Source organism: Columba livia, chromosome 5 (assembly GCF_036013475.1).
Source record: "Columba livia isolate bColLiv1 breed racing homer chromosome 5, bColLiv1.pat.W.v2, whole genome shotgun sequence".
In the NCBI taxonomy this organism is placed as follows: domain Eukaryota; kingdom Metazoa; phylum Chordata; class Aves; order Columbiformes; family Columbidae; genus Columba; species Columba livia.
This window is the reverse complement of record NC_088606.1, coordinates 41,785,556-41,805,355: the sequence shown is the minus strand read 5'-3', so window position 1 is coordinate 41,805,355 and position 19,800 is coordinate 41,785,556. Positions and strand designations below refer to the sequence as shown.

General features: G+C 47.3%; 2 protein-coding genes across 3 annotated transcripts in view; one reads left to right on the top strand and one right to left on the bottom strand.

The window, feature by feature from the left end:
• The window catches only part of PPP1R14D (protein phosphatase 1 regulatory inhibitor subunit 14D), an 18,948-nt gene extending 16,926 nt beyond the window's left edge, over nucleotides 1-2,022 (bottom strand). For both annotated transcript variants that reach the window (XM_065064621.1, XM_065064623.1), the window contains exon 1: nucleotides 1,811-2,022. The gene's annotated coding sequence lies outside the window, so the exon portion shown is untranslated. The remainder of the gene's footprint in view (nucleotides 1-1,810) is intronic.
• Nucleotides 442-19,800, top strand: SPINT1 (serine peptidase inhibitor, Kunitz type 1). Its single transcript, XM_005502198.3, has 11 exons — nucleotides 442-634; nucleotides 821-1,293; nucleotides 9,948-10,099; nucleotides 11,584-11,722; nucleotides 12,843-13,013; nucleotides 13,720-13,746; nucleotides 14,689-14,814; nucleotides 14,966-15,016; nucleotides 15,831-16,001; nucleotides 16,715-16,771; nucleotides 17,847-19,800. Exons 2-11 carry the CDS (start codon nucleotides 864-866, stop codon nucleotides 18,041-18,043), a joined length of 1,521 nt encoding a protein of 506 aa, XP_005502255.1. The 5' UTR covers nucleotides 442-634; nucleotides 821-863; the 3' UTR covers nucleotides 18,044-19,800.

Genomic DNA, 19,800 nt, shown 5'->3' with positions numbered 1-19,800 from the left:
ACTCCCAAGTGCTTTCACTCAGGAATGTTGTGTCCCAAGAACAGGGAATTCATGATTTCGAGATGCCTGCACTGAGCACAAAACCTCTTGCAGCAACAATGGCAGTGGGTGCTGTAGATGCGGCTGCAAGGTTGACTCATGCAGGTTAGCAAGACCAGGGCTTATGGTGCTCCGTGCCACACAGCTGGCCATGCCAGAGTTTGAGGGCTGCCACGGGAGGACACAGACCTGTGCTCCCCGGCTTTCAGTTCCTTCAGAGTATCCTAAGCACGGGGATACAGCAAATACCCGGCTGGTAGGATGCTCATCAGAGTGGGAGCCCTTGCACCTGCGTGAGCAAGAGTGCTGCCCTGGGCTCCCATGGGGAGGGAGCCTTTGCTCCCTTTGCCGGAGGAGTGGAAGATGGTATCAGCCCGGCTCTCCTCCCCTTCCTCTTACGCAACAGATCATGCAGGTGAGTGACTTGGTTTTTTTTCCCCTCCTCTCTGAGGGAGTTGGTTTTCACTTCCTGCACTCTCTGTGCCTTTGTCTCCGCTGGACGCAGCTGAAGGCACACCGGAGGGGTGAAGGCACCAGGGCCGGGGACAAGGGGGATACCCCGTTCCCAGCATCAGTTTCACCGGAGACTACCCAGGTGAGCGGCTGAGAGCGCATGCCTGGGGACGAGTTGCGGGGTGAGGAGACACACTCCACCACCCCTGGGGTGAACGGGGATCCAGAGCACGGCTAAGGTCGCACTCCAGGTCCCCACTTGCTCCAGGGGTGGCATGCACCTGGACACCATCCCTCTTAGCTTCATCTATCTTCTCCCTTCCTTTAGGAAAGGAATAAGGTCTTAAGGCAACGAGGACTGGGGCACCAAGATGGCCAAAGAGAGTCCGGGTCCATGGTTTGTGTTCTGGGTCTCCTTGGCGCTGGTGGTGGACTTTGGTGAAGGAAACAAGGAAAAACCCTTCGGTGAAATGTGCCTGGAAGACTTTACAGCAGGGGTGCCAGATTTGGTGCTGGATACAGACGCCTCTGTCCAGAATGGAGCCACCTTCTTGTCGTCCCCCATGGTCCATCGGAGCAGGGACTGCATGAGAGCCTGCTGTAAGGACTCTGCTTGTAACCTGGCTCTTGTGGAGCTGGTCCCAGGCACAGAGGAAGACCACATCCAGGGCTGCTTTCTCCTCAACTGCCTCTATGAGCAGGCTTTTGTCTGCAGGTTTGCCAGGAAGATCGGCTTTCTCAACTTCTTGAGGAAGGACGTGTACGATTCCTACCTGGCAATGCAGAATCATGGATCTAGTGGTAAGGTGCCCATAATGGATCTGTGCAAACCAGGGCTGGAAGAGCACTAATGGCCACTAGAGCCAGCTCCTGCAGCCATAATTTCTGCAGCTGTGGTGCAAAATGGTCAGGATAAAGCTGTGTTAAATATGGAGTTTCTATATGCACCTCTACCACAAAGGTTTTTTCTAACTTTGATGAACTCACTTAAGATCTGTGCCTCAGTTTACCTATAAGTACACAGAGAGGGTACACCTATTTGAAGTGGGTGGAGCAAGCATTTACCAAATACAGCCTGAGTTTTTGATACTTGACAACAGAGAGAAAAAAGTGGGTGGAGCAAGCATTTACCAAATACAGCCTGAGTTTTTGATACTTGACAACAGAGAGAAAAAGGTATTGTTTTGCTTCTCCCTCCCCCTAGGCCTTTGAGGTTGGAAAGTGAAATCCTCTAAAAATCTACACATCACCATGTTTTAAAGGGCTGCATTAATCTCTTAATTGCTCAGGGGCTGGAGGCAGGACGCAATCCACTTACCTTTCATTTTGTCACAGCCTGTATCTTGTGAGCAGCAGCCTGGACGGTGAGGTGTCTCAGGATCGTTCTGCTTGTTGGGGCCGGTTCTTGCTGCTGAGGGACAGAGAGGGAGAAGCTGTGAGGGGGCTGATTAGAAAACTCCCTTCTGGAGGTTGGTTTCTCTTCCCTAATCCCTGGTTCCCTGATCTGAAAGATTGCACCTGGATGCAGAAAACCAGGTGCAAACCAAACAAACAAACTAATCTGGAGCTGGCTGCTTGCCACATGCTCTGCCATCTACAAAGGCAGTGTGTTCAGAAGCACTAAAAACATGACAATTCTTCCTTTTGTCTCCTTCTTCCGTGTTTTGAAGGAAGCCTAATGAGGCCAGGACATCTCTAGCCTGGCTGGGTCTTTGGCAACCATAACTAGTTTATTATATGTTAATGCATGGGCAGGGGTGTTAGGGGATATCTGTACAGATCATACTTCTCATGCCCCCTCTCAGCCTACCTGTGGCAGGGATGGAAAGGATCAGCAAAGATGACAAGGGGAGCAGCCAGGTGGGCTTAGGTGGACCACATGAGCTGAATAGGTCTTAGATCTTCCGCTGCCATGTGCCAGCCCGTGAGGCTTGTAGGTGCTGGAGGTGTGAAATGGCACCAAGCCCCACACTGACCACTTTTGTCCATTCAGTACCAGTGTGGGGGTTTCGGAAGAGGATACGGCTCCTCTGGAGCAGTCCTTAGATGTTGCTGGTTTGAGCAGCAATGTGGCAGAGCGGTTCTCATGTCCTTGGTGCCTGCTTGTCACTTCCCACCCCATTTTAGGGCCTTCTGGTAAATATCTCACTGTTGCGGTAGTTGTCCTGTGTCTCCATTCCAGGCTCAAAATCCTTTCCACAGGAGCTGCAGTTAGTGAGGAACTGAAGGCCACATCTGCAGGACTGGAGGTGGCACGCTGGCAGCTGTCTGAACTCCTACACACATTGTTGTAGGAGGAAAAGGGAATGCATCATCTCCAATACATCCCGATTTCACAAGATTACATTAAAATACAATGTACTGTTGAGTAATTCAGTCTCTTAACCTCTATGGACCAGTGCCCCACATAAGGAGACTGCAGCCCCCCTCCTCCCTGGGCTGCTCGCAGGGTCTGGCACTGCAAGTGTGCAGGTCTCTAGTAAGCGTTCCTGGGTCACTGAGCTCTCTGTGCTACCAGCAGTGCTGTGTTTGCCACTTCATGGCACCCAGCTGGGGCATCCCAGACACCAATATGCTGGTGTAGGAGGGGCTTGGTCCCTTCTACACCCTTTGTCTGCACTCTCAGAGGGCACAGGAGGTTCTCCAGATGTAGAGACAGACACTGGGAAGTTTGCTGCTTTGTGTTTGGATCTGGCTGCAATGTTCATGCTGTGCTTCCATGGGAATTCCTCTCCTGAATTTTTTAGGCGCTGTCTTTGATTGGTACCAAAAGCTTTCTGAATCACCTTGAATGACATTGGAGCGCTGGCAGGAAAACAGACAAGAGACTATTACTATTTGTTAATCCAGAGTGAAAATGTGTTGTTTTATTGGAGAAATAGCAAATAATAACAAGGGCTAAATCTGACCATACGAGCTGGGCCCTCCTCCCCAAAGCAGCTGATGAGACACATGAGAATGCAGATTTGGATTTTCGTTCAGATCCAAACAAAAAAAAAAATCCAAAATAAAAGCCCAAGCCCCTCCAGCCATGATGCTGGAAGTGGGTCCATGCAGGAGGATGGGCCTGGCTGGCCGGGAAAGTGGGTGCCTTGCTGTCAGTAAGGGGGAGAGGGGAAGCGTGCGAAGGTGCAGGAGGCCAAATGAGCCGCTGGGCACTGAGTGTGTCCAGCTAGCAGCTTGAGGAAGCTTTACAGCATTTTTGCTTCTGGACCTTTTGAGGATGCCTGAAAAGTCCAGGTGAAATAAGGGTTAAGGAAGCTGTTTCTGGCATGTCAGGTTTTCCTCCCAAAAAATCCTGGCCCAGGTTTTTCCGCTGGAGACAAAACTATCTTGTCTTCCTGCTGTTGTGCTTTATTGCTGTTAAAATGTGACTGCTCTGGAGCCCAGGTTATCATTGTCAGTCCCCTGAGACTGGCTCTACAGGAACTTTATATGCTGCTTTATCATCCATCCCTTTCCTTTATGTGCTGCTGTCAGGTGTCCTAGGAGCCCTTAGGGTATGCCCATGTGGCAATCTTCAGACATCCTCTGCAATAATGAGAATTAAAAGCATGTTTTTATCTAGTGAATAGTGACATGTATATTTAGTGATCCCAGTGGGTGACATTAAACAAAAAACTCACATGTTGCAAGAAACACACTGCTACTACAGGGAGCAGACCTGTTGAATTAAGAGATTTATATATATTCAGGAGGAGTCTAGATAACACTTGAAAGAGATTAGCACTGCTAGGGGCTGCTGAGTGGGCAAATTTAATCTTGGAGTGTTTCTGGAGCCTGATGGAAGCAGCTGAAAGCTGGGAGAGTATTACAGGGGAAGCACTGCATATGCTTTCCCTGTTCTTGCTCTTGCTTGAGCATCCACAGCGAGACTGTTGGCAACTGAACACAGGGGCAGAGGCACCCTTGCTCTGACCCACTGCAGCCACTCTTTCTATGTTATGACTTCCGAAAAAGCTGTGGGTACAGGCACAAATGAATGCAGCTGAAATCTAGCTTCTGCACATCATCTGAGTATATTTTCAGTATTTTGGATCATAAGCGTTTCTGAGTCCTTTATAAGCTGCTGACAACAGCGTGGCTCCGTCTCTCGCCTCTTCCAGCTGACGTACAGCCCAAAGTCTCTGATGTTATTGTTAAAAGGCACTATCCTCTTAAATGATTCCCCAGACTGAACTTTGGTGCGAGTTTGCTGCCTGGCTCATTCGGGAGGGGCAGGCTCACCACGCAGTTTATTGGTAATAATGGAGCCCAGTGTTTAAGTAACTACACCGAGTTTATTCTGGTCTAGGCAAACCAGTTCTGGGTGTGAAACTGGAAAATAACCTCCCTAAACCTTTGTCCATTTCTTGAACTGAAGCTTTTGTGGTGGTTGTGAAATGCTCAGGAACACTCTCCTCCTGTTGAATTCATGGCTTGTGAGTGGGAGACAGGAAGCGCTGGGGAACCAGAGGGCTCAGGATGTGTCTGCTCCTGCCCCACTGTGGAGAGAGATCTGCAGGTTAAAACTTCGGTTTGAAGCTCACCCCTCTTCAAATGTCCAGCTCTGGTTTAAATTCTGTGGGCATGGTGCACCTAAAATGAGTGGTACTGGGATCCTGTCTGGGGCTGAGTGAAGTCCAGTCAGTGGTGTCCCTTTGGATGGTGCTGCTTGGCCCAGAGCCAGCTGCTCGTCCTTCAGTGCCCAGCTCAGGCCAAGAGAGGGGGAATTGCACATTCCTTGCCCACACCACAATTCAGAGGCTGATGCACACTGGAAGGGGCCTTGGAGACCAACTGGCTGAGCTCCTTGCTCAGTGCAGGTGAGGAGTGGCTTCCACTCCACTTGCTGTGAAATTACTGTTTGTCACGCAGAATTTGCTGAAGTCCCACACGTTGTGGCTACCTTGTGTCTTGTCTTTGGAGCTATTTAAGGAGACTGGAGGAACAAACTAATCTTTACTAAAATGGCACAAAGACCTATGGGAGAGTCTTCCCCTCTGCCTGATAAAGCAAAGTGTACTGGTTTTCCACACCCTGAGGAAAGGTGGAAGGAAGCTGGTGGCAGCAGCAGATTGCATGATTCTGAAAATATAATCCAGTAAGTCATGCTGTATTGTTTTAGAAAGGTTAGGTTGATCTGCTGTGTGCCCGTCTTACAAGCCACTATAGAAACCTCTAGAAATCAATGCTGAGAGCTGCTTAGGTCTGCATGAGTTGTCAGAAAGCTATATGGCTTTATCATGACTGTATTTGCTGCTTATCTGGGATGAATCCCTACAGAAAGAGCCTGTACTTCTCTCTCTCCAGGCACTATGTTGCATTGCTTTGTTCCTTTCCCCCTCTCCCCCTCCTCAGGCAAATTCACATTGTGGCGGCAGCAGCATCCTTCATTACCTTTGCTTGCTACAATGGAACATTTTCTAGTGTTGATAGGCAAGATTTGAATAAACCCTCACATTTGAATGACTTCCCTGGAAGCCACGCAAGAGTAGAGCTTTAGATAGTCTTTGTGGGGAGAGAAGAACAGAGCTTCAGCAGCTGTGCTGCTGCCCACCTCTGCCCACTGGCTTTGGCAGCTGGCAGGCTCAGCTGGGTTCTGGAGCCTGAAATCTCCCGGGTTGCGAAGGCTGTGTGTCTCATGGGTGATGGAATTTGGGTGGCCTCATTTCTTCTCCTGTCTCTGCTACTGGCCTGCCCAGTGGCTTTAAGCAGTGGCTTTTGTCCCCAGAGTGGTCCTTCCCTTCACAGTGCCTCAGTGTCCCCAGCACAAGCCACGCTCCTCTTGTTTGTGAGCTGCTCCTGGATGTCAGACAACAGCGGCTGTAAGAGCTCCTTGGTGACCGTGAGAAAGCTTTCCAGCTTTCTAGTGGCAACCCCAAATCATTCTGAGGTATTTTCAAGTGTTGCTTTATAGTCTCAGGTATTCAGGGTGTATCTGCATGAGCGCTGGAATGGAGGAAATCTGGTTTTCTGTCTATTTGTGTCTCGAGGGCAAGAGCTAATATCTGAGCTCCAAAAGAGAAATCCCCAAACTGGGAGGTTTGCAAGCACTTTCTGCTACAGGATTTCACTGGCACCAGCATGTTCAGATAGTGAGGGGTCTCTCCTCCCACCTAGATGCTTACTTCTGCAACCCTTGTAGGAATTTACTATCTTTTAGATTCCTGCTCCCTCATGAACTTTGATTCAAGATTACTCATTGTTAGAGGTGAAGCCAGACAAACCACTGACTGCATAACCCTTAAAATGACATGAATTTTTTTAAAAAGCAAAAAACTAGGACTGAGGCATGACTGTACTGTGAGCCAAATAAACTTGTTTTTAAGCATTTTGGATTTACACTATGAAACTGTTCTCCAGGATCATAAAGATATTTCATCTTCCGATGCATTTTATAAATGGAAGCTGAAGTTGTCACTTAATGATGTGGCTCCAAGAGTATATGCTCCACAGTAAAAAGCACGACACAGAACAGCATCATAAAGCTTTAATCTCCCTGTTAATTACAGAGTTTTACAGCAGAAGCTTTTCATAGTCAAAAGGGCATTATAGCAAAGGTAACTTTCATTTTTCAAACAGACTTGCAGAGCAAAGCAAACTGAGTGGAGAATCTCCCTTCTAGGAGCAGTTTGTTGATACTCACCCTGACTCAGGCAGCACTTGCTTATGAAGCTCAGGTAGAGAACAACTGTGTTGCCTCTGAAGGCTTCATCTAGTCAGTGTGGCAGGAACGCTCCAAAGTCACTGAGCTTTCAGATGTCCTAAGAAGAAAATGGAAATACTTTATAATGAAGGATCATTTCTAGTGGGAGTCACTTGGCAGTCACTGCACATAAGCAAATTTTTCTGAAGATGAAGAGAGTCGGGGAATTTGGCTAATTGGAGACTGCATCTGGAAAGGTTGCTGACCCACTGATCAGAAACAACCTTTTACTTCACCGTGCAATTCACCACTCAAAGTAACTAAATTGTCTTGTGGAGAAATACGTGGCCCACTTTTTTTTTTTTTTTTTTTAAGTATACATGGTTAAAAATGACAAGGGAAACGTGATTTGGAGTTGTTGTGAATTAATGACCGGCCTCCACGGTGCTGAAGAACTGGTCTCTGCCTTGTGCAATCTCATCCACCTGCTGAGCTCACCCTGGCAGCAGGGAGCAGGGAGCAGGCTGCACTTCTCCCTGGCAGGGTCATGGTGTTTGCTTGGGAGGAACAGCAGGAATGTGCCCTCTTTCCAGGGCTTCTAGTGTTGTGTACAAGGTGGTTTTGGGGCCGTTTTTACCTGTTTGGATTCAAAGGTGCTGCCAGCTCCAGTCATTGCTTTCACCTATGAATGTTTTCACGACAAGACAGCCTGAAAATAGAGACAAACTCCTTTATTTGTTCTACTGGCCCTGCTCCAGGCTCTCTTGGCCCTGCTTAGTGTCTTTGTGCCTGATTGAGACAAGAACTATCACCCTGGGCTGCAGCCCTTAAGAAGGGGCAGGAGGGTGCTACGCCTCACCCAAAGCTGAAAGGACACCAAAGTGGGCATCTCTGCTTGTGATGCAGGCATTGTCTTCTTGGCCTCTTCCAGTCCAGCTGAGTACCCTCTGCCTATTTTGGTGGTTGGATCAAGCTCAACAATACAAGCTTGATCCTGTACTATTCCCACCTAATACGTACACGAAAAGATGGAATAAAAGATAAAATCAGTGACAGACGGCAGAGAGCACACAGGCTGGTGCAATAAACGTAACCAGAAGCTCTGAAGCTGCACAAGTTGGAAGTAGCTGACCTCTTCTGATATAGGAGAACTGCAGCCTGGTCAGCCCAGTGCCGTGGGAGGTGAGGTGCAGGGCTGTAGCTGGAGACATTGGAGGGCTGGTATGCACATAGCCTCCCCAGTTCTGCAGCTGAACAGCCTGAGGACAATGCTCAAATGTATAAACAAGGGGAGGTTTATTTCACCTGCGACTTTCCAGTAGCAGCAACATTTGTAAGAGCAGGATAGAATAAATGTGTCTTCATTTGGCAGAAGGTACTAGCAAATAGAAGATTCTGGGTGGACGTGTGGTTACCAATCTGGGATATGTGTTGTGAAGCCCTCCATCCTACTGAATTTAGTGATGAAAGAAATAAAAAATAGTGTATTTTAAATGTCAGGTTTGTTCATATATATGCCTGATATTAAGGTCCCTTCAGTAGGGTCTACCAAGAGTGAGCAGCAGGGACCTGAATCAAGAAACAAACAGGATATTAGGAGCAAGTCTACAACAGAAGGAATTAGCTGATGGAGTAGTTTTCCAAGAGGTTTGGGCACTAATCCCCTTCAGTCACAGGCAATACAACAGCATAATGGTAGACTGATTTATATCTAGCTTATAAATGACAATCAATGCCTTTACAAAAGACTCAGGTTGAACTTGAACATTGAGTCTTGGACTTTGTACAGGCACTACCAGATGGAGTTTTGTGGGCTGAGCTGTGCGAGAAGCCTGCGATCAGAGGCATTCAGGCCAAAAGGAGTTCTAAGTGAGACTCAATGAATCATGAAGCATCAGGGGAAGTTCAGATTGGGCACTAGGAAAAGGTTCTTCACTGAGAGGGTGGTTGGTCCCTGGAACAGGCTCTCCAGGGAAGTGGTCACAGCAGCAAACCTGACCAAGTTCAAGGAGCATCTGGATGATGCTCTTAGTCATACGGTTTAGTTTTAGGTAGTCCTGCAAGGAGCAGGGAATTGGACTTGACGATGTCTATGGGTGCCTTCCAACTTAAGATATTCTATGATTGTATAAGCTGTTCTTGCTGGCACGGGCAGGGATCAGTTTTCATCTTGTACACTTACAGTCTGGAAAAGTGTTTAACAGCTGGTGGAGACTGCTAGTAAGCTAATCATTGGAATGGCACAAAAACAATGATCTCATGAATGGCATTTGTGTGCATTTATTAAGGCACACGTGTCAGAGTGTGGGATGAAAGATGAGGTGGAAGAGGGATATTTCCCATCCAAATCCCACATTGCATAGCTCTGGTTCAATATGCTAAGATAGTGCTTAGAGATTGTGGTAGGAATGATGAGAGTTAGTTCCACATTCTTCAACACCCACATCAGGGCAGCTCCCTAAGTGAAGGGTGGAGATTGCTCTGTGCTGTTTTGTGAGGATGTGGCCTGACAGCCAGGAGCACAAGAGCTGTAGCCACAGGGACACCCTCTTACAGTGGGTACTGTAGCCAGAAGTGTCTGGGGAGCCAACTGGCGCTGCCTGAGCGGGTTGTGGAGTTATCAAATCAGTGAGGGCAGTAGTGACAGTACTGATTGCTTGTTGCTTTCTCAGGCTGAAAGAAGCACAGCTGTATGAAAGTGTTGTCCTTTTAGCGGCTGAAGTCTGTATTGATGTAACATGGAAGAATCCCCCTCCCTTGTCTGCCTGTAATAGAGACAAGGTTCTTTAGTCTCTTACCCAAGCCTTATTCTGCTTTCCTTCTGCAGATGACCATCCTCCAATAGCCCGCACTGGCATGGACATGAGGGTACAGCCAGGGGAGCCAGTGATTCTGAGAGGGACAGAGAGCACAGATGATCGAGGGATAGTCAGCTACGAATGGAAACAAGTCCTCGGCGACCCCTCCGTGGAGATGAAGGTAGGGAACTGCAGGAAGCAAGCAGCTTGCTCAGTGTCACCTGTGGTCTGCACTAGGTTGGGCTCTTGCAGCCACTGACTTAGACATCACCCTGTCCTTCCCTCCTTGAGCCCATTCACCCAGAAGCCTGTTCCCAAAAGCTATGGAGCACTCCTTGCAGTTGCCCCCCCCGGCTCCCGTACTACTGGGCTGTGATATTTCTTGGCCACGTCAGGTCTCGAGTTCCCTGCACCAGGATGCCATCTCAGAGCTTCCTGAGTAACACCTGATCTGCCTGGGTGGGAGCAGCTTTGGTGCAAGAGCTTCCTCTGCTCCCAGGCTGCTGTAGTGCAGTCAGGGGCCTGCCCTTCATTTTGCCAAGCTCCACTTTGCTGCTGCTTCTCTGGCTCTGAATAATCCAGTCTTAGGCTCTGCTTCTGTTTTCCTGGGGTTTTTCCTGGACTTTGTCTCTCTTTAGAGCATAGGTTCCTTCTGCCATTTTATCTGAATTGGAGCAGAAGTCACGTCTCCTGACTGTCTCCGAGATCTCTGGGGGGTGAATGCTGCCTATCTTAGATGTTAAATACAAATTAGTGGCATTAGAAGAGCAAACGATTGCTGTTAAACTTCCGCAAAATGCTCTGGAAAGCCTTGGAGCTCACATGAGGTTTTTGTAGCACCTTTTAGAAGAATTCTCAAATGAGTGCATCAGGCCTACAGCTGATTTTGAAGACCAGCAATGCTCTGGTGTGCTGAGGGGGCTGTGGAATTCTGGAAAGGCTCATTTTCTTTCCCCTTCCCCCTAGCCCAACCAAAACAACTTTCATGGGGAAAAAGAAAAAAAAAAGCATAATTCTCTAATATAGTGCTGTGTTAACTACATTATGATGATATATGGCAGCATTGTGCTCTCTCTTGAAACCTAACCAAAAAGGCAGATAGCATGGAAATGGAGGACCGGTATTGTTAACAAATATAGGGAAAATGTTTGTGTTAAGAATATCATAGCTTTCTGTTCTGACTAAATAATTCACTCTCTTTTAGAAACCTCTCAGCAGGCAAATAAATAGGCACTTGTTTCATCTCTAAAACTAAATATACCTGTCGTATTCAAAATGAAGGAGTATCTAGTTCTTAAATATACCTAGCTTATTCCCTATGTGCTAAGTAAATGGCTAATAATGAGTTTTATTTTTAAAAAAGTAAAATAAAACCTGCAGGTTTTATCTCCAAAGATTTTTATTTACATTTGCACCTTCATAATGTCACAAAATATGAAAGATCTCATTAAGCTTGTGGTATTCTTTCTCTCAGCAATTCCAGCTGGGTACCAGCCCATGGATTTGGGGTGATTATATAGCACTCAGACATTCTGAGACTTCTACTTGTGTGTTTCCAGCCAAGCTCCTTTCTTCCTAGTGCAGGAACATGGGCCTTGCATGGCTTCAGTCACTCCCTCATTAAATGTACCTTCTTCTGCATAAGCCTTTCTTTTGCATTCTCAGAAGCATGAAGAAGACCAGGTAGAAATCTCCAACCTACAGGTGGGGACTTACGTCTTCCAGCTTACTGTCACGGACACCGCACAACAGCAAGACTTCACCAACATCACCATCATGGTGCTGAATTCTGAGCAGACTGAAGGTGAGCCTGAGCCCATGGACATGTAGCTGGAGTCCGCCGGCCTGGGTGCTGCTCTGGCATTGCTGGTGCTCTTCTCAGAGGGGTAGATGGGAAAAGAGCACAACCAAGAGACCAGACCTGCTTGTCAACTTTTCCCAGTAAAAGCCTGCACCTGACCTGTAGTGGAAGGTCTCTGCATTCATAGCGATCTATTTTAGGGTTATTGTATCCTCTTGCAGAAGAGGTGGCCTGCAATAAACCCATCCTCTCTGCATGTCATTGCCCTCTGCTGGGTGACACCAGAGTGGCTGAAGCCTGGGGTGCAACTGCAGGTGTATGACAGGAGAACCTGAAAGATCTTGTTGGCTCCATTGATTTGCTGTGAAGGCCCTAATTCCCTTAAGTCGCAGGACAGGTGGAGCCATCTGTATGACATCCAAAGTGTCCCTGGCTTTATTTATATGTTTTGCTTTAATGGTCATATTTAATGATCAAAATATTCAGCATTACAAATGCATTAGGAGTGGGAGTTCTCGGACAAATGATTGACTAGTAGCTAAGCAGTGAATTTCTTCTGCTACCACAGGTACCATAAAAATATAAGAACAGCCATGTCAGGTGACTTCAGTGGTCTGTCCAGAATCTGGTACACTGCATCCAACAGTGTCCAGAGGTTGATACTTTGGAAGAAGTACAAGAACATGACATGCTATCAGTAAATCCCTACTACGCATGGCTAGGGCCCAAGGAATTTGCAGCTGGGGGATTTTTTAAGCAGAAGGTGGTGTCTTTGTGTTTAATAGCCATGGATTAATCCCTTTTTGACCTCATATAATCTTTGCACAGCAGCAACATCCTGAAGCAAGGACTTTCACAGCCTAACTATGTGCTGTGTAGAAAAGCAGCTCCTCTTGTTTTATGGATGTGACACCTTCTAATTTGATTTTGTGACCCTGCCTTTCATATAAGAAAATAAATATGATGACTCCCTACTCACCTTCTCCGTATCATTCAATATTTTACAAATCTCTCAGACATGTGTCTACACTGTTGACAAACTTCCCTGTAGAAGATTTTCTCCTTTGTATACACAAAAGCAAAGCAAACTAACCAGAGCCTTTTATGTTAACTTCCTTGATAGAGCATTGCTTGACTCCTAAGAAGGTGGGTTGGTGTCGGGGATCTTTTCCACGTTGGTTTTACAACCCAAGCCTTCAGAAGTGTGAGGAGTTCATTTTTGGTGGCTGCAAGCCCAACAAGAATAACTACTTACGGGAGGAAGAGTGTACACTCACCTGCAAGAATGTCAGAGGTGAGTCTTCTCGAACATCAGCCCCCTCTTTGTCACAGGATCAGGATGACCTTGTGGGGAGGTACTGCAGCTTCTTGGCTGGCAAGTAGTTAGAGCCCAGAGCTGATGAGACTTGGTTAATTATCAATGATGAGTCCTAGTCTTACACTGCCAACATGTCTGACCCAGCTCCTGGAGCACCGCTCCCCCAGTCAGCATCCCTGATGTGTCTCTGGCTGCAGAAATGCTCACCAAATCTTCATGCCACATCTGAAACCTAAATTCAGAGGGTAGCATTGTGCTGTGGGGGAGCCAGAAGTGCTTCACCCCCAAGATGAAGTTAATTTTCTTCCTTGGCACCCTCTTAGCTGAGTCTGAGGATGACTTGGCCCTGCCTCAAGTAAATGGGCTGAGCCTCTGGCAGGCTCTTTGTGGTGCACATGTTAAGGAGGAGGCAAAAGCTTTGGAAAAGAAAGAACATTTGGGAATGGTCTAGTTAGTGATGGGAGGTTCCTCTGTGCTTCTCCAGGCCTGCTTCACATGAGTACCTCTCATCTGGGGTCTCTGAGTGGTGGACACCCATGTTTCCCCTCCCTAATCTGTACAGAGCTTGCTTCCAGAAATTACGCATTTCTTAGGTGAGATGTGAAGGCAATATAAAGCTGATCTTGAGCTGACAAAACGTTGTGGTGCTAAATTTATTTTATTTTTCCCCTTGTCTCTTCAGGTACTGTTGGTGGGCGACAACGGCCAGGTGAGCCTCCTATGACACTGTGGAATCCTGCTGTGAGCTCAGGCTTAGTGTCTCATGTCCATTCCTGTGGCTTCTTGATTAGTGCCCAGTCAGTGTGGAAAGTGAGGCACTGGAGGTTAATCTCTCTACTTACCCTTTCACTTCCATGTCATAGGGTAATTCAGGTTGGAAATTACCTCTGGAGGTCATCTGGTCCAACCCACCACTCAAAGCAGGGCCAGCTTTGAGTCATATCGGGTTGCTTAGGACTGCATCCAGTCCAGTTTTTGGGTATAGCTGATGAAGCAGATTTTACAGTCTCTCTGGACAACCTGTGCCAGTGTTTGATGGTCCTCGTTATTTTTTTTTTTCCCTTATATCAAATCACTTTCCTTCATTACAACTTGTGCCTGTTGCTTCTCATCCTGTTACTGTGCCCCTCCAAAATGAGTCTGTCTCTATCATTTTCGTAACTGCAGCTAGGTCTTGTATTTCAGCCCCTTGCTGAGTCTCTGCTGGATTCACTCCAGTATGGCAATGCCTTTTGTGCACTGGGGAGCTCAGAACTGGGCACAGGACTCAGTACTTGGGGCAGAGGGAAATAATCACTCTTCTCCATTGGCTGTCGCAGCCCAGCGTGTGGGTTTCACTTTGGCCTTCCTAATTTAATTCCCATGCTTGAGCAATGTCTCCACATTCTTCCTGAGTAGCTTGCTCTTGCTTCCACCATTCATGTGTTTCTTTTTTTGAGAGGAAACACAGCAATGTTTCATTTATAAATAAGAAATTTGTTTTGTTTTGTTTTGTTTCAGTCCGGAGTGGCACTGAAGATAGACCTCAACCAATCTGCCTTGTTTCCTCTTTGTCAGCCCTATTAATAGCTTTTAAGTCCTTCATAGAGCATCTGTGTGGTAGGGAGAAAGAATGAATGCTAATGAGCTATCTGACCTGTTTCCGATGCAGTGTGCAATGGGAAATGTCAGCCACCCTTCTTCAGATGCAAGGATGGCTGCTGTATTGATGCCTACCTGGAGTGTGATGAAACTCTCGACTGTGCTGATGGATCGGATGAGATGTATTGTGAACAATGTAAGTACTTCGAACTCTGGCTTAGACAACTTAGCGTCTGCCAAGGGATGAGTGCAGTGTAAGTTACAGGTGCTGACTCAATCCTTTTTCGTACTTTCTGTTCTTATCCAACTGCTAAGATAAGTTTTAACATGAAACGTTTCTCTTGCAGATGCTCGTGAGTTCAATAGACTGCAGAAAATCAATGTAACACGTAAGCAAGGTACATACTGTCTGGAGCACCTGGGCTGACATCTATCAGCTTTTGTTTCTTTCCTTTAGTCTGTTGTTTCATGGTAAAACTGCTTTGCTTTGTAATTCCAAAAAGGTCTGTAGCATCTGGGTAGTCCCTGGACTAAAAGTGAGCAAGGGCCTGTTCTCTGGCCTTGAGGACAGCTGTTTCTAGCAGGCTTTCACTCTCCTGCCTAGACTTTTTCCACGCAAGCAAATCTCATGCACGTTGCCTGTTGGGCACAGTACCTGGCTTGTACAAAACACTGCAGCACTTTTTTTGAAATAGTGCAAACCACAGCAGCGGGGGGGACACAACAGTGGCACAGTAAGAGTCATCATGTGCCTGTGCTTGATCCCATACCTTTGCCTTGTTTGTACTAGTGCAGACAGCGGCACTGTCACTGGACTAAATGAGTATAGCCCAAGGCAACTTAAATGCAGCTTGCTTGTAGAGGAGATCTGAGCTAAACCATGGTTTCTGTGTGTCCAGGCTCTTTGTGTTCCCTTCTGCCTCCTGAGGAGGACAGGTCATTTCTGCAGGGGATGAATCCAAGGTCTAGCATGACTGCATGTTCTGATGTTCCTTTTCCCTCATTGCTAGTCAGGTTTATAGGCAGGTGGCAGCTCACCTTGGCAACGCCAATTTGAGCAACTGGCAACGGGGCAGTGAGGACCTGAGAGCCACAGCTCTGGCCATGGATTTGCTCTGCCACGGTGCTTGTGCTTTTCTGTTATGAGCAGAAAATGTTGCTGTTCTGGGAACGCACTTCCTGGGCTAAAGCACCTCTCCCTTGCTTTGCCAGGTCACTGTGTGGACTTGCCTGATACTGGACAGTGCACCGAGAGCATCCCCCGCTGGTACTATAACCCATTCTCTGAGAAATGTGACCCCTTCACCTACGGGGGCTGTGGTGGCAACAACAACAACTTTGAAGAAGAGGAAGAGTGCATGAAATCATGTGCAGGCGTCACAAGTAAGCAGACGTAGTGAGGGCTGGACTTTTACTGATCAAACTATGAAAATTACTCCCAGATTAAATTCTGTGGTCCCAAAGAGGCAGTGACTTGGGAGCCTTCAGTCAAAGCAGCTTTGCTCTCAAACCCTGGTTATGCCTCACAGCATGTTCTTCAACGTGACCAATGGCTCACAGGGAACAGTGTGTATCTACATCACCTTGCTGCAATGCAGCCTGTTTTATCTCAGGGCTGGAAAACATTTTGGGAGCTGATGTTGAAAAAGGGACAGAGGAGAAAAACAAACTAATCAAAGATATGGTGTGACCTCTCTAAAGAGAATCAAACTTTTTAGCTTGGCTCCAGTTCTCCCCAGGTGGGAGGGGAGAAATTGAGAAAATCCTCAATGACACTTATTAGGCAGAAGTTTTAAACAAACAAGAGGGAAAGGTTTACACTGTAAACCTCTGTAGTGTTGCTGTGGAGGCCAACAGCTGAAACACAAGCAATTATGGCAAACCATATCTTTTAGGAGGCAAACTGTTGCTGCTTTTCCGAAGTGCCACATGCAGCTACTCTGCCCTGAGAACTCAGAACCATGGCTGCCAGAAGGGAGGTTGTGTGCATTCAGTCACTTTGGAGCTCTGGAAATATGCTCCTCAGAAACCTGTCTTATCCCTCATTTCCAGCATTCTTTATAAAACCTTTTTCCCCCTCTCTGCTCCCAATTCAGAAGCAGATGCCATTGGCCGGAGATGGGAATCATTTGAGTCCCAAAGTGCTATCTTAGGTGAGTAACAGTTTTTCCTACGGATCTTGCTTGTTGCTTTTACCCTGCCTTGAAAAATACTTTGTCTTTCCTTGCAAATAATAGCCTTTTCTCCCACCCCGCTTTTGAAGCTGAGGGAGCAATGTGGGATTTATCGGACTTCCGTGCACTGTCCACCTGTGGTCCAACTTCTCCTTTGTCTGTGACTCAGTAGCTCCTATCAGAGGCTCCTGATTTTCCTTCCATCAACTTGCATGAATGCTCCACTGGTCAAAATCAAAAAATGTCAAGTAAAATTCTTCCTAAGGCCCAGGTTCTCATAAGGACCACTAACTTCTGCAAGGAAGAAGGTCCAAGTGGGTATGTGAATAATGTTGGGTGCTAGGCTGTGGGGAAATCTGATGACCCTATACACCCTGCCTACAACTGTAAAGAACACCAAAGCTATTGAATTACAAGTTCTTAGAAGAATTAAGGTCAGTGTCCTTTCACCACAGAGCTGTAAGGCCTCTTTCTTCAGTAGAGAACTCCTGAAATTATACACTCGTTTTCTTCTTTGACTGTCTCCACTGATGATGCAGTTTAGTTGGCTCTACGAAATGCTCACAGCACTTATACAAGCTTTTTCCCCACAAACTCAGCCTGTTTCCCCACAAACTCAGCTCACTCTGACAGCATTATCCTAACCAGGAGGTGCTTTCTGTGACCAGTGTTTGGTAGCCTCCCTGTTGACATAAGAAGGAAGGCCAGCACTGCAGAAGAGCTTGATATTCATAGGAGCGTCAAATAGCCAAGCCTGCCAAAGTCACCGAATAGCCTTTAGAGGGCGTGGTGCATCTGGGAAATGATGGAAACCATAATTAGGGAGAGACAGGCTGGCTGTACCTTGAGCATACCCTTATGCCACGTGATTGCCTTCTGTCTTCTATGCTCAGTTGTGCAGTGACCACCCTGCTGTCAGGACAGCTATTGCCCAACTCTTCTCTTTGGCAGCACAGCTCCCACAGTGGCTTTTGGATGTGCTTCTTCCTGACCGCTCCTGTTGCATCAGAGCTCATGGAGCAGCCCTTCTAATGCGTTCCTGTATCCCCCTCAGGTGCCTTTGAGGTAGTGATTGCTGTGCTCCTCGGGATCTCCATCATGGTGGTCCTGGCTATCATTGGCTACTTCTTCCTGAAGAACAGAAAGAGGAACAGCCGCCGCCGTCAGCCAACCACTGCTACCAACTCAACCCTCTCCACCACGGAGGACACTGAGCATCTGTTCTACAGCAGTACCACCAAACCAGTCTGACCTACAGCCTCTCTCCAGCCCAGCACTGGGACGCTCCCCAAAATTCTGGAGTTCTCTTTTCAGACACGGGCCTGTGCCTGAAGGACTCTTTCTCTTTGAAGATATTTGTAGCATCAGGCCAAGATCTAGCCATGATTTGGCAGTGCTAGTGTTTGTGATTGTCTTGGCTAAATGGCTGCTCTGGAAAGTGAAGATCTGGGAGCATTTTGATGCTCTCTGATGTCTAACCCTTCCTGACCTCAAACAACCCAGTGAAACTCTGAATTACATCTTTCTCCCTGCTCAAACCTGGAGCACAACTCCGCTCAACTTACCAAAGGACCCTAGGAATGGATCTGTGTAGCATTCACACTGTTGAATTGTGCAAGCTCACCAGAGCCAGCAATTTTTTGTTTGCAGTGCCACTTTCTTACACTCAGTCTTGTATTCTTCTCCCTTTTCTTCAGTCCTCTGCAAGGTGGCCCTGCAGTCCTCCTGGTTGTGGTCTCTTGAGGGCTGTGTGAATCATGTAACTGTCCAGACCTGTTTCAAGGGCTCTGTGACACTCTCCAGTGATTTCTGTTTTCTAGAGGGAAGGAAACAGAAATACTTGCTTTAATCACTAAGCGTTGCTTTTTAGCAGAAAAGCAAACCTAGATTTTTTTATGCCTGGCTGTCGTGTTACAGCCACCTATGTACAGTACATGTCCACCATTTTCTCTCTGTGAGTTGCTCTGGTTGCTTTTCCAGTGTTCAGCCTGACCACAAAGACCTTGACAAAGTATCTATTTATTCTTACATGAAATGAAAGGAAATGTTCCTACTTTTCCCACTGGTAGTGAGGGCAGAATGGAAGGCCCTAGCTCCTGCTCAGTTGGACCTTTGCTGCAGCTTTTATTTTACTGTGCTCTCCTCAGAGCATGCAGCACAGGAGTGGGCAGGATGCCACCAGCTGATATCCCTGGGGCTTCCTCGCTCCTGCTGGCCTGTCCTTCTCTGGGCAGGATAAGCCCAGTCCCAGGAGGTCCAGAGTTCATCCCTGACCCCATGGCAGAATGTGACATCCTCACCTCAGTGAGGTCTCGTGTGTTCCTCTGCAGGCTATTTGCAGTGGGGTGCTCCCCAATTGTGTACTGCTGCATCTCTGTCATCCAGGCTTGTACCTCTGGGCACTGGGGACTTCTGTTGGGGGGCAGAAGCTGCTATTTCTGAGGTGCCTGGTACGCCTTGTGGGCTGTGGGGTTGGTATCAATCCCCAAATTCCCGTTGCCTGCTGCTCTTGGAGAACTCCTGCTCTGAAGAGAGAGGAAATCTGTGAATGTGTGTTTGCATGTGTGCACATGTGTGTGTGTCTGTAAGAAGCATAAACCTATGTACAGAGTTTAGTTTAAATGCTAGGACCCTTTCAGGGCTGAGGGCAGAGTGGCTCTGGGAGGCTCTGGTGAAGCCATGCCCAACTCAGGTCCTCTCAAGTGCAGCTCCAGGAGAGCTGCCTCGTTGGGCTGATGTCTGGGCTTGAAGGGAAGAAGCTGCTGCCCAGAGCCTGCTGGCAATCTGACTGCACGCTTCCCCTGTCACGAGCATCTGCCTCCGTGTCCCTGGGGCTGGTCAGATTGCTCCATGACTTTCTGTGATCTCTTATCATTTTTTCCATCTCTTTGTTTTTCCCACAGCCTATCATGGCCTATGCAATAAACCTAACGTCTTGATTTTTTTTTTTTGTGCGCTCACTCCGATAATACAAGTTGCAATAAAAAGGAGTTGTTTGTCTTATCTGA

Bases quoted from the DNA above. Each gene is read 5' to 3' on its own strand.
- SPINT1 (XM_005502198.3), top strand. From the start codon at position 864: ATGGCCAAAGAGAGTCCGGGTCCATGGTTTGTGTTCTGGGTCTCCTTG. The intron at 1,294-9,947 runs GTAAGGTGCCCA...TTCCTTCTGCAG, and splicing joins GCAGAATCATGGATCTAGTG to ATGACCATCCTCCAATAGCC. The intron at 11,723-12,842 runs GTGAGCCTGAGC...CTTCCTTGATAG, and splicing joins GAATTCTGAGCAGACTGAAG to AGCATTGCTTGACTCCTAAG.